This window comes from Triturus cristatus, chromosome 6 (assembly GCF_964204655.1).
Source record: "Triturus cristatus chromosome 6, aTriCri1.1, whole genome shotgun sequence".
Lineage (NCBI taxonomy): Eukaryota > Metazoa > Chordata > Amphibia > Caudata > Salamandridae > Triturus > Triturus cristatus.
In genome coordinates this window covers 980,055,219-980,072,533 of record NC_140589.1, presented here as the reverse complement: position 1 = coordinate 980,072,533, position 17,315 = coordinate 980,055,219, and the positions used below count along the sequence as shown (strand labels likewise).

General features: G+C 44.2%; 1 protein-coding gene across 50 annotated transcripts in view; it reads right to left on the bottom strand.

Annotated features, from left to right (window-relative positions):
* LOC146820883 (uncharacterized) overlaps positions 1–17,315 on the bottom strand; it is a 1,936,624-nt gene that overhangs the window by 883,484 nt on the left and 1,035,825 nt on the right. For all 50 annotated transcript variants that reach the window (XM_085611721.1, XM_085611696.1, XM_085611722.1 and 47 more), the window contains one exon: positions 10,243–10,278. In XM_085611721.1, the coding sequence (XP_085467847.1) occupies positions 10,243–10,278 (36 nt within the window). The remainder of the gene's footprint in view (positions 1–10,242; positions 10,279–17,315) is intronic.

Genomic DNA, 17,315 nt, shown 5'->3' with positions numbered 1-17,315 from the left:
CATAAGCAAGGCAAATCACTGCTCTGTGTTTACCATGCATGAAGTGCATTATGTTTGGCTTTCATGTACTAAAGCATGTAAATAGCATTTGTGGGTGTCTGTGCTTGCCTGTGTTAGCAGACTACAACCAGACAATTTCATGTTGCAAAAGCTAGTTTCATATGTATTTCAATTTACATTAATAGTGAACATAGTATATATACAATGATGGTATATAATCTCTTATAAAGAGCATACGATTGTTGTTTAATAACCTGTATTCTCCAGGCTACACTATGGAAACTTTCTGCTCAGAGAAATTCATAAATTGTATAGAGCACCCTTTAAAGTATAAGAAGGCTTGACTACATCTCACTTAGTCTCTTTTCACTGAAGTGTCTCCACATAGAAACAGAGGGTGCTTTTAAATTGGCTAATATCACTCATAAAGCCCAGTGACATTTTAAGGATTTTTGGGGCCCCTGTTCGGGACAGTTTTTAAATTATGACCCCATTTCAACTCCTTCATGCCCTCTTTGAACAGGTCACTGACAGTGAAGATGCACAGTCGTCCAAATTCTAAAGTTGTTACATCTAATATTCATGGAAAGTTATGCGTGTTTTCAATATTGTAACACAGCCGCAGCTCAATATTACTACAAATAATCTCTGTGACACCCTCCAATTTTCTATAAACGAGGTCCTGTTTTCTTCGTAAAGAAACTTTAATTATTGATGTTGCATGAAACATAAATACAACATTTCTCTGCCAAATGTCTGCAATAGATTTGCACACATCACTCACATCGAAAATTCATTAAAGAGAAGCAGTACTTAAAATAATCTGTCGAAAAATTATTCAAGGTCATTAGGACAAGCCTCTGCAGAAAACAGCTGAATCTATCAGAGGGCCCCTGAAAAGCAGTGGCCCTGGGCCAGAGCCCTCTTTGCCCATGTCTTAAAACGTCTCTGATAAAGCCAAGTATTTGGGAAAACCCACTACCTTGCCTAAAACTGACCATCTCTGGAGGACAGCCCATTGTCAAAGTGGAGACCTAAGGACACACCAGGAGTTAGAAAGAAAAAACTTTTCAAACAATGCTTCTCTAGAAATATGCATCGCTTGTGGAACTCAAACCTACCAGATATTAGGACAATTCATCATAGGATACGCTTGAAAACATGTCAAGAAGCTTGCTCTTTCAATTCCATATGCAACTATGAAAGATCTCCTTCTCTCTGACATGCTTACAGAGAAATACATACTATCTTAAAGCATAATGAACCATTTGTGTATTAGTGAGAAATTGGATTGTTGGTTGGGGGGGCGGGGGTAAAACCCTTCTCAAGCAACAGCTACAATCCTTGTCAGGGTAAATCACAAAAAGGTACTAAATTTACCTGTGGTTCATACTCTCGTAACATTGCACTAAAACAGGCCGGCTTAACTTAGAGACAATGTACAAAGTATTTATGCAGTAGTTAAACAGCAATAAAGTAAAAACAAAACACAAGAAAAACCTCATGCCAATTTACAAAAATAGAGTACATTTTCAACTTTAAAATGTAAAATCTAAATTTAGAATTCAAAAATTGTTCAATTCTTGAATTTAGAGTACAATTTGGAAGAAAATGCATTCAAATAAATTATTTTACACCAAAACGACAAAAATACAATCAGTAAAAAAAGAAGATATACAATTTCAAAGATTTAAGGTTGGTATAGCACAAAGAGCCACTCACTAATATCTGGTCGTGCAAGAGTGGGAAAAAGTCACAAGTTGAGGCCGACCGTGATGGAGCACAGACCGGATACAAGGACAAGGCTTGTCCCTGTGAAAGTGCCCAGGTTCAGTGGGGGAAGGAGGCTGCGAGGAGCAGGAAGAGCATCACGGATGGTATTTGCTGGAGTATGAAGAGCAGGCGGGGCATCGCGGATGGTAGTCATTATGGCGAAAATATCCTGTTGGGCATCGCTGACAGTCATTGCTGGAGATTCACATTGGTAATCTCCATGGGATATCGATGCTGTAACGCCAATTGTTGGCAGAGACTGCCAGAGGTCCCTGTAGTGTGAAGAGTTGGGTTCACTGAAGCTTCACGTTGGTGGGCAGCATGGGCAGGAACACCTCAGTGCAAACCAGCCCGTTCTTGGATGGGAAATGCAAAAAACCTCAGGATTTCTACTTTGATTTCTTAACTGATGCCACACGAAGCATTCAGAACCTCTTGGCAATCAGTACCTCTATCCAGCAGAGGCCAGCAGGGTTCAGGCAGGTCCAGTTGCAGTTTAAGCAAACATAAGGAGATGATGGACGGAGCGCTGAAACTTTTCAGACACTCATCCCCAGTCACAGATCTAGGTTGAATCCATCATCATTCTTTAGCTCACTTGCCACCCCAGTTCAGACGCAGCCATATGCAAATTTGTCTTGACGTTGTTCCATATTTTTTGTCCCAATCCAGCCTGTGTCCTTGCCCGTATTATTATTTACTTCCTGCATATACACTTTTTATTGTGTTGCTCACATGTTTTTTCTCTTTTATAGTGTATAGCACCATGACACCAGTGATCCAAGTGTGCTATACTAAGCTATAAAAGTCTAAACCATATTAAAGTGTATACCTTTTCATCTCCTTCTTAACCTCTTCCAATTTCAGAATGTTCATGTTACATCCCTTCCTTTTTGTGAACTAAATGATTTCAAAGCACAATAATCAGTAATACTTATGGCCAGTCCACCTCTGACTAAACATCATTTCACTCTTGTTGTAAGCAATACTGCTTAAATAACGCAAACAGAGGCCACATTAAATAAGTACTACTTGAAATGTACTTGGTTTATTTGCACATTTTCTAATGGCCACTTATACAGGCCCATCGCTGTCAGAACTTGTTCAGTATTTTTGAGAGGCATAATACAGAGAGGCGACCAAGACTAAGTGTGAGTGGCAACAAATTGAGAGAGAACACTATAAAGAGAGAGGGAAACTAAATATTGTTTTGTTTACTAAGGTACCCTACCTACAATGTTGTTTCCTGTGTATAACTTCAATTTTTAGGTCTCGCCTAGACAATGCAATGTCCCTTCGAGACCTTTTGTTTTCTGTCAATGGGCTTAAAGGCAATCCATTGTTTACCTTTGGTTGACTTTAATATCACTATCTTTTGCTCGCTTCTTATTGGCAGCCGCTTTAGGTTTTTTACGGTTTGTTCGTCAATCTGCATTTGTCCCTCTCCTGGAGCATGGACGCATTACTTGGTTTGCACTGCTAATTTATTTTAGGCACTACTTCTTTCTTTGAGTTTAAGTACTATACCAGAGAGCATTGTTTTCAGCTGACTTCATCATGTTCTCCTCCATGTTCATCCACTTTTCATCTGCTTGCCCCCACCCAACCCCCCTCCTTCTGTTCATTGGCAGTTTCCTTGCACCCACCCTTTCTCCCTTTGTTGTCCGTGTTGGTTTGACATGCCCTCAATCATTCTGTTCGTTGTTTAAGTTGGTATGAATTGATGAAGTTCAAAATGGAGAAGAGATGCAGGCCTCATTTACAGAGATTTGGAAGAAGGACCTGCCGAATGAAGATCTTGAAAAAACAGGGCAAGTATCTATGTCTCTCTTATGGTCGTATGTAAATTCTGCACCGTCAAAAAAGAATCACCTCTTCACAGTACACAAAGCTTATTGGACACCACAGAAAATATCAAGAATGGGGAGGCGGGAGATCAAGAAGTCTCCAAAATGTGGAGAAGACAATGCAAAAGAGGTCCATATGTTTTGGAGCTGCCCTACAATATACTCTTATTGGTAGAAAGTTGGGAAGACCATTTCAGACATTATGGGGCTCAAAATAAAACTAACTACACTATCTATATAATTTTCGGAATACTGCTAGATCTGTGACTGGGGATGAGTGTCTGAAAAGTTTCAGCGCTCCGTCCATCATCTCCTTATGTTTGCTTAAACTGCAACTGGACCTGCCTGAACCCTGCTGGCCTCTGCAAGTTCCAGGGTGCAAAGCATGCATTTCCCATTGCCGCAGCTGAGGGGGGACATCTACATCGCGCTCAAATGCACTGCCTCAACCCCCGCTGCACGGGACGCTGTTCTGCGGGGCTTGGCTGGCCATTGTTGGGGGCACTAACCTCCTCTGAACTTCACCCTGGTGGGATCCTAATCCCAGGATGCAACGCTACCTAAATTATCATATTCCAGCCACTAGTGGGAGAAAAGGTGTCTGTTCTTCTGCCGGGGCCAGTCGGCCATTGTCAGGGGCACTAACCTCCTCTGAACTTCACCCTGGTGGGATCCTAATCCCAGGATGCAACTCCTACCACCATCTTTTCCCTTGCTGGGCTGCCTCACACCCTGTTGGGACTGCAAGTCCCAGGGTGCCACGCGTGCATTTCCCGCTGCCGCAGCTAAGGCAGAGGCGTCTACATCACGATCAAAAGCACTGCCTAACCCCCCACGGTGCGGGACGTGCATGGATCGTGCCCAGGCAAACCCTGTCCTTGCCCGTCATTTCCAGGAAGAGGCAGGGCATAGCCACCTCCCTTTTCATCTGGCTCCCGGTCCTTGGACGACACCACGATTTAGCTCGGATACACACCGCCTACTGTGATATTGACCAGGTACTGTTTAATCCTGCTGTTCCTCTGTCAAGTTGGGACTCTAAATACCAAACTTACTATTTGAATCCACCTTATGCCGTGTATAAGGGTATTTAGATTGTCACCTGATTATTGCTAGTACTGAGCTCCTGTACATATTTGGTAAGGCTGAATTGTTTCTAGCTGTTAATAACTGGAAGCCTATAAGAATGGCAAAAAAGAAAACCATGGAGGGAAGCTTAGGTGGAGGTGGTGGGGGAGGCACTAGGAGGGACAACAAGGGGAAGAAGGCCAGGAAGACACAGAAACATCCAGGCAGTAATTGTGTTTTAGACCGGGTAGATACCCTCATTAGTGAATGTGAGGGTATTTTAGAGGGTGATTCATCCACGCAGCCTGATAGTACTAAATCTCCCCAAAGTCCCACATTCCAACCCTAGCCCAAGCCGCCAACCAGCTATTCCAGCCATGTTTCATAAGCCTGCTAGAAAAGGGGGTACCGCACCTCAAAGGGAGGAAAAATCAGATATGGGGAGGGAATGTCAGGCTCCCAACAAGTCCCTAGGCAGCAATCTCAAACTGTTGGGACCTGTTATCTCCTGTTGTAGCAGGTTTTCACTTCTGGCAGATCCCCTCGAGGGTGATAGGGAGGATAGGCTGCAGCATTCTCCTCCCTCTCAGCCCCCTCGGCTCCCTCAGACCCCTAGCATACAGTTAGGTACAAGTTCCATCACTGAACCTCAGGAAACCCACCGTCTTATTAACACTCTTAGACTAGAAGTAGAGACCATGCGAACAATGATTGAGGGCCTTACTTCCATGGTGAAAGGACTCTTCTCACCCTGAGAACTTAAATCTCAAGACAAGACCGCCAACCCAATCTAGTCAGATGAATCACCTTGAACGCGAGATAGGTACTATAGACAAGGGCTCCTGTCATAAGGCTTCTACCCAGCCCCTCCCTTCTGCCACATTTCATAAGATAGCGTCAGCTCCCACGTGGAAAAAGCATCCAAACGAGTCTAGCGTAAGCTCAGCACCAGTGCAGGTACATCATACCCGTAGCAGACCTTCCTCTCTACCTTGGATAGATAATTCTTTATATAGCCTACAACAGCGACTGGCTGACTTGTCCCATCTTGTCTCAAGCTCCTAAAATATGTATGGTTAATGTACCTAAATATGATACTAAAAGCGGCAATGAAAATGCAGTTTCCCTGACTTACAAAGTTATCCATTAGATTCGTCATGTGAGTGGATGCCGCTCAGTCATTCGGGAAGACATCACCAGAGCACATAGACTTACTTCCCAAGCCCAACCATTTGATTGTATTGGGCTCACGTTGAAGGGGCCTGACCTTGCTGAAAATCTCCTTGCCCTGGAATTCCGCACATGCCCTCCAGAAAGCTCTTCCATTCAGTTCAGACGGTTTCCACCTAGTAGTCATCAGGGGCGGCTACCTGGGCAACCACCCGCTTGTTTAGCAGGATGTTCTTCTTTGGAGGCTAACAATTGACTTGTGAGCAAGACCCAAAATCACCAGGGACTTCTTGTTGTTTTTCCATCTTGTAAGGAAACCCCCTCTCATATCCCCTTTATTATACAGCTCCCGTGCACCACACTCGGTCCGGTGCCCAGGAATATAGTGACAACACCTCTCTCGAATGAAGGGTTGGGGGATCTCTAGCTGTGAATCTTCTAATACTTCTAATGGGCAAAGGCTCGGCTTCTACATCTCATCTGGGATATCTGTGATGTCATGGAATATAGCTGGGTTGAGGACAAAGGTCACATCTCCCGATTGGTACACCTTTATCGAGCATTTCAACATTTGCCTTTTTCAGGAAACCTGGCTGGTGGATCCTCTCTACTGCACAGGCTACCTAAATTACCATATTCCAGCCATTAGTGGGGGAAAAGGTTAACCCTCAGGGTTTTATCAATCTGGGTCCGCAATGCGATTCGCTTTGATAGCCAGTTACTCCAGTCTCAGAGTAAGGATATTCTTACAATCAGGTTGAAGTGGTGTCAGCAAGACGTAGTTGACATTTACAATGTCTATGCGAGAGGGTCAAATGGGAAAAAGTTGGAAGTTACAGCGGCTCTCGACAATTTATTAGACCGGTACTCCAGGGGCTCTAATGTCCTAACCGCTGGTCATCTTAATGTGTCTTTTGAGCCTCTTACAAATGAGAATTGTAATCTCACTGCTGAGGAAGATGCTCAGTGGGGCATCCCAAAATTAGAACTAGCACACCAAAAAAAATGGACGGACGTGGCAATTCAAATAAGGTCCATCTGCCTGGATAAAGGCCTACGGACAGCAAACAGAAGATCTCCATCTGATAGACATGGGGCTAGCACATTTAATAACAGGCATAGTGCTAACCGCATAGACTATCTACTGACCAACTTGCAGCTATGGCACGCTCTTAGGGACATGGTTGTAAGAGAGCAGCTAAAGAGCGACCACAACCCCCTATGTGCGTCCTTTGATCTACTGCCGCAGAGTGAACTCAATCAGACAGGCAGTGAATTGCTCACTCTCGAATGTGGTTCCCACAAATGACATGAGACGACTAAAATGGGTTAACATACTTGACATTGATGGCAGATAGCTGAGCTGGAGGCGTGTATGGCCAATCCTGTGTTTTTTAATCCATAATTGGCATTCATGACAAATCTTTTGCCCGGCTATGCCCCCATTTTGTTAAGCAAAGTAAGGCTGGGGCACTCAACCAAAGAAAGCTTGCCAGTGGTTTAATGGAGATTGTAAAGTGGTGCGCAAACTCCTAGGGGCCGCGATCAGAGAAGGGGACCCCGGCAAGGTACGGTTTGCAAGGCAAATTTACAGGAGAGCCCAGGAGAAGGCCAAGAAAGCATGGGATGAGAACAGATTGCATGACTTCAGACGGGCATGCGCAAGCAAAAGTTCCAAACAGTTCTGGTACATAGTAAAGTGGGACAGGGGTGGCCAGCCATCAAAGCAGCATAATTATGTAAGCCAGGACCAATGGGTCATCCATTTCAAACCCCAATATACCCGTAGTTCAGATGAAAGTGAGGTGGAGGAGTCCCCACACTCCCACTATCACCGTTCGGTTTTTGATGAGGCTTTTGTCAGCCTTCCCTTGGGAGCAGTAATGGGAGGAAAAGCACCAGGCCCAGATGGGATTACGGCCGACATATTCCTTTATGATAAGTCCAAATGGTATCGGTATATAGAGCTGCTGGCTAATGCAATTGACAAGGGTGCACCAGTCCCAGATTCCTGGAAAAGGGCTGCGATTATCTCCATTTTTAAAAAAGGGGATAAATCTCACCCTGGAAACTATAGGCCTATTAGCCTAATAGACTCCCCCCAAAAGATAATGGGACGGTTAGTTTTAAACAAGGTGCAAGACTGGATAGACGAGCAGGACATCCTTTCCCCACTTCAGTCTGGTTTCCGAGCATGTACCAGTACTATCGACCAGGTATTTTGTTTCATCTTGTTATACTGGAAGACGGTGGTCCTGGACAAGGGCAGCTTGTATGCTGCCTTTGTGGACCTTAAGTCAGCATTCAACCTCGTCTCCCGTAGCAAATTATGGGTAGTAGTGCAAGAGATGGGGTTGCCCTCATTGTCAGACTCCATGAGGGCAACTAAGCCCAAATTCTATGGGGCTCACAGGGAAATGTTACGAATCCCTTTCCCATAGAGAAAGATGTGCATCAAGGTTGTGAAATGGCACCAACACTATTTTCTCTGTTTATCAATGGGATTTTTAAAATACCTGGAGCTTACCCCCACTGATGCCCCAGCTCTTGCTGTTGTTAGAGTCCCCATTTTAATATTTGCGGATGACACGTTAATTATCTCAAAAACACAGAGCGGTCTCCAACGAGCTTTGCTACTCTTTGAGGAGTTTTGCCACTTACGGGGCCTGGAAATTAACATCAAAAATTACATTTATGTATTTTAACCCTCATAGAACATTTAGAGGAGGCATAGTGTTAAATAAGCGGCCCTTAGAACAAGTCACCAACTTTACATATCTGGGGGTCATCATGCAGAGGGACACGAAGTGGAATCGGCAGCTTGACATGGCTTCATATATATAATGAAAGTTGTCAACTCCGTCTTATAAGGGGCTGAGCTTTGGGGGTATGAGAATCTCTCTAAGTTAACTGCAGCAGAAAATAGGTTTTGCGTAAGATCACTAACCTCTGGCAAAGCACTCCAGTACGCCCACTTCTTCATTACCTAGGTAGGAAGGCATTGGCTGACATAGCAAGACCGCGTTCCCTTCTCTATTGGCGGAGAATCTGGTCCACACCAGAACTGGCAACCTATGCTGCAGGTCTCAAGGATCTAATCAGAGCAGACTGTTTTAGCAAAATAAAATGGCTGCAGGAGGTTAGAATCTCCCTAATAAGTATTGGTATGGCAGCACTATGGGAGAATCCAGCGAGTATCCCGTCCCCCCCCCCCTCAAAACGATTCTAAAAGAAAAGTATTGGGACTGGGTGACTCAAAACATCTATAGGAATAGTGACTCCTCTTCACTTACGGGAAGTTTCCTAGATGTAAAACCAACCAAAAGGTTGGGACAGTACTGGCATACCATAACCAAGCCGCATGATTGAAAGTTATACTTCCAATTCAGGGTAGGCTCACTACCAGTTAGATCGGTTACAGCGAGATGGGGTAAACTTCGCGACGCATCCTGCCCCACATGTCATGCCCAATCGGAGTCTCTGGCTCATCTGCTGTTTGTTTGCCCAGCTTATGTTGTCCCTCGCCGTGCGTGGCTGACACCAATTTGCAGAACATTGGGCACCAGAAGGAATGACGTTGTGCTAAGATTATTGCGCTTGAAAACTTTTACCCCCATTGTCATTGCCTTAGCAACATTTCTGGGATGGACATGGGCCATTAGATCTCAGGAACTTCCCGTAGGGTGAAGGTCTCTATCTGTACTAGCCTTCTGTATATGAATTTATGGAGTTGACCACCTGCATGTTAGATGCAGTGGTACTGTCTGGTATGGTCAGGCATGCTACTGATGTAATTATTTGTGACCCTGCATTATATAATACGATGAACTGTAAAGTACCTAGGGTTGTAAAGCATCAACATACTCAGATGTTTTAAACTGTTTTATTGAATTTTATTATCTTAAAGGACAGCCTTTTAATTTTTTTTTAATAAAAGGGGGTATGAAAGGTGTTTATATCTGTGTCCTAAGAATTATTTATTGTATTGTGCTTTGATGATATATCTGTTGAATAAAGCAAATTTGACTGATTGACATACACAATCTAAATGTTAGTCCTGCAATAATGTAGGAAAGTACAACACGGTTTACAGTTTTCATCAGGGATAAGTAGGAAGAAGAGCCATTTAGGAAGCCTTTTTAGGAGTGAAAGTTAATGAATACACTTTGATGTACATAGAATACAACTGTCAAAGTCAAACTAATGTAATTTACACTCATGTGTAAAACATACATTGAAGATTTTTTAATCAGACCCATACATTTTTTTTGAATTCTACCAACAATATTATATAAAATATATTCTTTAAAAACTATTGATATAAGGCAGTCTATTTAGTGCTTAGAGCAAGCTGAAATTATATTCACGTATTTAGCTTTCTTACCTGAGACTTTGGAGCTGTCTACAGAGTGTTCATGTTCTACAAATTCAAGCAGATAAAAGAGTTGAAACCAGTGCATTATTTGGAGATATGAGATCCCCTTACAGATTTAAAACAGTTCACTTGTTTACTTTTTTTTTACAAGTCTTTGGAGGTGTCTTTAGAGTGTTCATGTTCTGCAAATCACAGATGATAAAAGAGGTAAACAAGTACATTATCTGGAGAAATGTCATCATCTTAAAGCTGTAATAAAATTCACCTCTTTACATTTTTTAGCTGAGACTGGAAATGTTTTTAGGGTGGTCATGTTCTGCAAATTCAAAATAATAAAAGAGTGAAAATGTATAGGTTTGTTCTTTGTCGAAATGTGTTCACAAATCCTTCAGTTGCAATAAGAAAAGGGGCAACATGTATGACAGTTTTTACGGTCACGAACGGTGAATCGGGCCATTTGCAACTTCTAAAATGGTCCGTAGTATGTATCAACCCTATTTTGTGAGTCGGTAGCCTGTTACCAACTCGCAAAGTAGGGTTTGCGAGTCACTATTAGGAGAGGCGTGCCAAGGGTATGCCGTCCTAATAGTGAGTTGCACGTGGATGTACAATTGTTTTGAGACCAGAATTGGTTGCAAAACAAACACAGTTAACCGCCTACTTCAAATAGGTGGTAAACCAGACGTAAAAGGCAGAGGATCCTCTGAGGACCCTTTCCCTTTTGTGATTCACAACGAAAACATTTTTCAAGAGCAGGCAGTGGTCTCATGGACCACTGCCCACCCTTCAAAAAAAATCAACAGAAACATTTCATTTTTCTTTTTTAAATGCATCCCTTTTTCATTTAAGGAATACAGGCTGCATTGAAAAAAAACAGCTTTAATTATTTAAAAAAACAGTCCCAGACATGGTGGTCTGCTGACCGCAGCAGGCCACCATCCCTGTGAGTGCTGGCCATACCCAATGGGTTGGAAATTGCGACCTGTCTCATGAATATTAACTAGGCAGGTCCCTTGCAACACATTTAGGAATTGCAAACTGTATCTGAGACACTGTTGTACATCCGTCTTTTTGACTCACAAATAGTTTGGCACTAAAAATCGCAATTTGTCAGTTGCAAAACCTGCCGGTCATACATGTGGCCCTAAGTTGCTCCATAGAGTTTGGCCTTAACATGCATCAAGGTATTTGTCAAGCACTACCTCATACCGACCATTAGCATTAAACATGTTTTGGTGCTATTTGTATTTAAAACTTTGAAAATCTACATCTCTCATTTCCCTTGTTGGATCTTTGTTGTTTTGGTGTCATTGTACTCATTCAAATATCCTCTATGTTCATACATTGGAGTGAGATCTTTGTTGTTTTTGCATTATTGTGCTCATTGAAATATACTCTATTATTTTTAATTGGAGTGGAATTTTTATAGTGTTATGTTTTTGGATTTTTAATGCACATTTTCCAAAATTAAGCATGTCTGCTCTTGTGCTACAGCTACCAGGGATTGACCTCAGGTTTTAATGACTGGAACCTTTACTTGACCAAACAAGAATAGTGCCATTATTAAGTGTGGTGGACTACCATCCACCAGAACTAATATTCCACTTTCTCACAAGCGACAAAAAAACAGAGAAGGGTATGAAGATTGAACAAAAAAAAGGTTACTTTTGTATTGTCTGGTGTCTGCTGTTGCAGGAAAAGTTTCACTTATGGTGACTATTCACATTTTGCGCCTTTTTCCAAGAATGATATATTTCAGTCAATTTTAACTGGGACACCAAGCATACGTAGCAAATGTTTGCCTACCTCATCAGGAACTACTTTAGCCCTCACCAAGGGCCAGATGTACGAAATCGTGTGTGTGCAATTTCCTAATAGCGAATTGCTATTAGGAAATTGCAAACTGCGATGTACAACAGTAGGTTTGACACTATTAGTGATTCACATTGGGTCACAAATGAACCTGCCTCATCAATATTCATGAGGAATGACTCAATTTGCAACCCATTGTGAATGGCTACAATCACAGGGATGGTGGCCTGCTTGGGTCAGCAGACCACCATGACTGTCATTGCTTTTTAAATAAAGCAATTTTTTTTTTGTAATGCAGCACATTTTTCTTAGAGGAAAACAGAATGCATTTCAAAAATATAAATGAAAAGCTACCTTTCAATTTTTCTACTTGAAGTTGTTGGTAACTGTGACTGTTTTGAGACCGTATTCTGGTCGCAAAACATTCCTACATACCAGAGCGACTCGCTATTAGGAAGGGAAGCCCTTAACACACCACTTTTCAATAGTGACTCGCAAACCCTATTTTGCAAGGCGGTAATAGGTTCTTGACTAGCAAAATAGGGTTGGTGTATGGTAAAAGCATTTTATTGGTCGCAAAAGGCCCAATGAGCCGCTTGCGAGCAGTAAAATGCTTCGTACATCTGGCACCAAAGGGTCTAAAAAAGTATGTGGGATACTGCTATAAACTGTGTTTTCTTAGTTTCTAGATAGCATCCAGAGAAGCCATTAGAATGCAAGGTTGCCTATAGAAAAAAAATCAGAAAAGCCATCATACAGCATGATTTTGTTTACATGCTGAGTTTAAAACCAGGAAGAAGTAAACATGGAAAACCATGTGACTACACTGTAAAATATGTTAAAAGACCGCCGATGCCACCTGGTGAGCATTTCAGGGAATTCACGATTTGAAAAGCCGCTTTTGAAGTGACAGATTATTTTATAAATGAACAGTGTAAATTCTTCCAGTTACTTCGCTTTCTAGTAAAGAGGTTGTTTTTTTGTGCTCTTTACCGAACTTCATATTACGTGCTGAAATCCAAGAAATATTTCAGTCACAGGATAACTAGAAGCGGGCAAAGAGTGTTGCTTGATTCAAAGCCGTGGGCTAAGTTAAAAAGAATGAACTGACATTAAAGAGTGCTCGCACTGGTAATTTTCAAATGCCTTTAATTAAAAAATTGAAAATAGAAATACAGCATAGGCACGGGAAGCAGGGGTGCGGGGTTGCTGCAGCACGCCTAAAAACAACCATGCTGGAGTTCAGGAGGTGATCGAGCAATAAATATACTTTTACATTTTGAGTTTGTCTTCTCATATTTGCTGTCTTCAAAGACAAGGGTCAAATGTCAAGCTATGTTTTCTGAAAAACTGTGGCTCATTTGGAAACATTTTTTTTATTTTATTTTTCTGACTGCAAAGAAAGGAAACAACCTGCAAATTGTGAATACTTGCAAATCTCTGTTGGCTTGGACCATAATTTGTGTGGCTATGCTACTTAAACACAAATTTTGCCCCTACAATTATGATAGTTGACAATCAGGATTGTCTGCATAAGAAGTGACATAATTGGATTTCCCATCATCCATCTACACCGCAAGTGATGTCACTCTTCTCCCCTCCCGGGACCTACTTAATGACTTCCACAGAGTGGTCATGCACAGGGAATGCACCTCTGGCACTTTCAGCATGCCATAGGCAGTCCTTTCAGCACCCGTCCATGGCTGGACAGTACCCTGTGGGACTTGATTTGGTGGCCAACAGACCTAGGACCAATACCCACATCTCGAACCGTGGGATCATCATCGACAGCAACTCGACATGACCGCTGCTAGCACTTTTGGCACACCAAAGTCAGCCTGCCTGCACTCGTCCGTGCCTGGACCATCCACAGCTGGACCACGGCCTGTGGAACTCTGCCTAGTGGTCAACAGAGCTAGGACCGATAGCCACCAACCAAAACTAAGAACCTGCGGATCATTATCGACAGCAAACTAGACATGACTGCCCAAATCAAAGCAATCACCTCCTCATGCTTCCATACCCTGAAGATGCTAAGGAAGATTTTCAAATGGATCCCAATGAGTACCTAGAAAACCATCACACATTTCCTGGTCACAAGCAAGCTGGACTATGGGATCACTCTCTATGCCTGGATCAAAAAACAGACTAACTAGAAGGCTGCAGACCATTCAAAACACTGCAGTCAGAATCACTCTCTGCCCCCGATCCCGCACTCATACCACACCTGAGTGAGCTCCACTGACTCCCCATTCACAAGCAAGCACAATACAAACTCCTCACCCACAGTTTCAAAGCACTACATTTCACTGGCTCAGCTTACCTCAACAATCGCATCTGCATTTCAAACCTTCCAGACATCTCCACGCATCCGGACCCCTACTCGCACAAATCCCATGTATATGGAAAACCAGATCTGTCTGTCCAGCCTTCTCCTGTATCACTCTTAATTCAAAACGACCTGAAGATACATATAAGAGTCTCCTCCCCAATTCTTGAACTCTGCAAGAAGCTGAAGACGTGGCCTTTTGAGTGTACCACTAGACCATAGGTCTGGCTAAACAAACACCTGCTCAGCACCAGGATACCCTCATGGATGATAATACACTCTACAAATGTGTATAAAATAACAAGGGGCATGTTAGAAATGGGATTTCTGGTTGGCTAGGGCTTGCGCCTAAGCCAGGCAGAAACCACCACTCTAGTCAGGGCAAAGGAGTTACACGCTAAAGATAACCCCTGCTCACCCCCTTGGTAGCTTGGCACGAGCAGGCAGGCTTATCCCAGAGGCAATGTGTAAGGCGTTTGCGCAACACACACACACAGCAGCAACACCCTAGGCACACCACAAAAGAAACTTCACACAAGGTTACATCAAAAATAGCCTTTGTATTATCAGAAACACATTAGAAACATAATCGCACATTTACACTGTGCCAACCGGCACTAGGCAATATTCACAGGGGATTATATACACATGACAGGGCCAATTTGGCCACTGTCAGAACCATCACAAAGCATAAGTAGTAAATGTACAACACAACCAGTAATTACTGGCAAAATACTGTACTCAGCATTATATCCTGCAACATAAATCACACTCTGCAATAAGAATCACAATAGGCGTAAAACACATTATGCGCCAACCTCATAAGCATGAACACATTAGGCAACGAGCATCACCAGCATAAACACCTGGTGCATAAATCATCAACACAAACACATTGTGTAAGGAGCATCACATTAGGGCCTTGCGCCCTACCAATCACAAAACTGACCACAGGCCAACTGGCCTTCTCTCTGGGGCTCAAATGCCCAATGTCCAAAATGTCAGGGCTTGGCTGCCAATGCAGCAACATCAAAGGGTGCGCACTGCGCTGGGGCAGGGCAGGAGTGTACCCAACTCCTTTCTTATCAAATGAATAAAAATGCCCCCAATGAAATAATGGTGCTGGCCCTACTGTGCCTCCTTGGTCCCCACTGGGACTTTGCAAACAAATGACCCCCACGTTGCAGTTGCCCGCTACGGCGGCGCAACTGGAGAACAAAAACAGTGAGGCACTGGCACTTCTGTGTCCTCTGGACCCCCACTGGGACCCTACAAAACAAATGTGTCCAAACGTTGCAGCTGCCCTCTGTCTGGCGGGGCAACTGTGAAGAAAGATCAGGCCAGAACTGGACACTGGCACCAACTGTGCCGGGGAGGCCCAACTGGGACTTTCTAAAACCAATGCGCCCAACGTTGGAGTGGCCCGCTGTCCTGCAGGACCACTCGGGAAGACCTGGCACCGACAACGTCCTTCGAAAGGAGCTCCGGTGCGGGGAGAGACTTCAAGGAAGCTTCCCACTACCATCTGGGGCAGCTACTATGGTGGGGGAATGAAGCCACTCCTCCCCCCACCTCTCCCTGCTCCTCACCAGGCACAGGCACTGGCAGTGTGCCCTGCAGGTCCTCCACTGCCGGGACCTCCTCTCCCTGCTCCTCCGGATGGCTGATGCAAGCCCACGAGGCTTGGCTCCTTCCCGCTTCCTGTTTGCCACCACGCCCACAACCAGGCAACCGGCCTGACTTCCGGGTCGGCCGTGTTGTCTTCTCTCCGGGTCGTGGCGGTGAAACGCCGAGTGGGCTCCTGCTTCAAACCCAGGCAATTGCGGGGTGTGCACGCGCCAGTAAACGCAATAAGCGGTGTGGGCACCCGTTTAAAAGCTGCAAAATTTGGGGTGGGCACCTGCTCCTTCCCACAGCAATGCGGGGGAATCCCTACGTCGGGCACCAAGTGTTGTCTGGCACATGGTGCATGAATGTTCATGGTGGCACTACATGTGCCCCCGGGGCCACATTACATTGCAGTCGGACTGACATGGACAGGCTGTCAGAAAGGGACATCGTATGCTAACCGTGGTGCCTGAGCAGGCAACACCTCCATTTAGGATCACGATTCTGACTGCCGCCCTGTCGAAGGCGGTGGTCTATCCCCCATCTGTTAATGGTCCGACCACCTGCATCATAATGCGGTGTTTGGACTGATGTCCTGTATGCCGGGTGGACCCCAAATCCTAATAAGGGCCATAATTCTGATTTGGCAGTAGAATGGTCCATTTTTCATTCTGCAGATTCTTGTTTAGTAAACCTAAACTCCACTTAGATGCACAAAAACTTGTGAATCAGGGCTTACATGTGCTAGATTTATAAAGTGTAGATGTTGGCTGTGGCCATCAACATAAGTGCCTCTAAGTACTTTCCATTCTGTTGACACATTTTTGAGATATTTACACTTTTTTTTGTAAAGTACGAACCTGTTTCTTCTACATGTGTTATAAAACCTCTGGAAAACGTTGGCATTCTCTTTTCATTATCTCCACAAGAGTGTCACTATTTGGGGGGGGTGCGGCCAGTGGCCAAACATTGCAGACGCGAGCTAGAGGAGCTCTGTAGCCTGAACCGCTCTGCCCATCTATCTGACCTTCATCCGCCACCAATCAATGGGGGAAACAACTCCCCTGGCTTTCCCTACCTTATCGGCTTCTGCTGTCCAAGTCTGGAGATGATTGGGCCGGGGTTTAGCGAGGAGCTGTGGTGACCTGGAGTGAGGAGGAGAAGCCGGACCGTTCGCCGCCTGGAACAATGAGAGAGATCCGAGAGACTCAAGGCCAGGTGGCCAAAGCATGGAAGAAGCCCGTGAAATGAGGGACAGCTCCACGCCGGGGTGAAAATCATAGCCCTGCCCCAAAGATCAGGGGAGGACCCTGTGACGCCGGGACACTCGGTG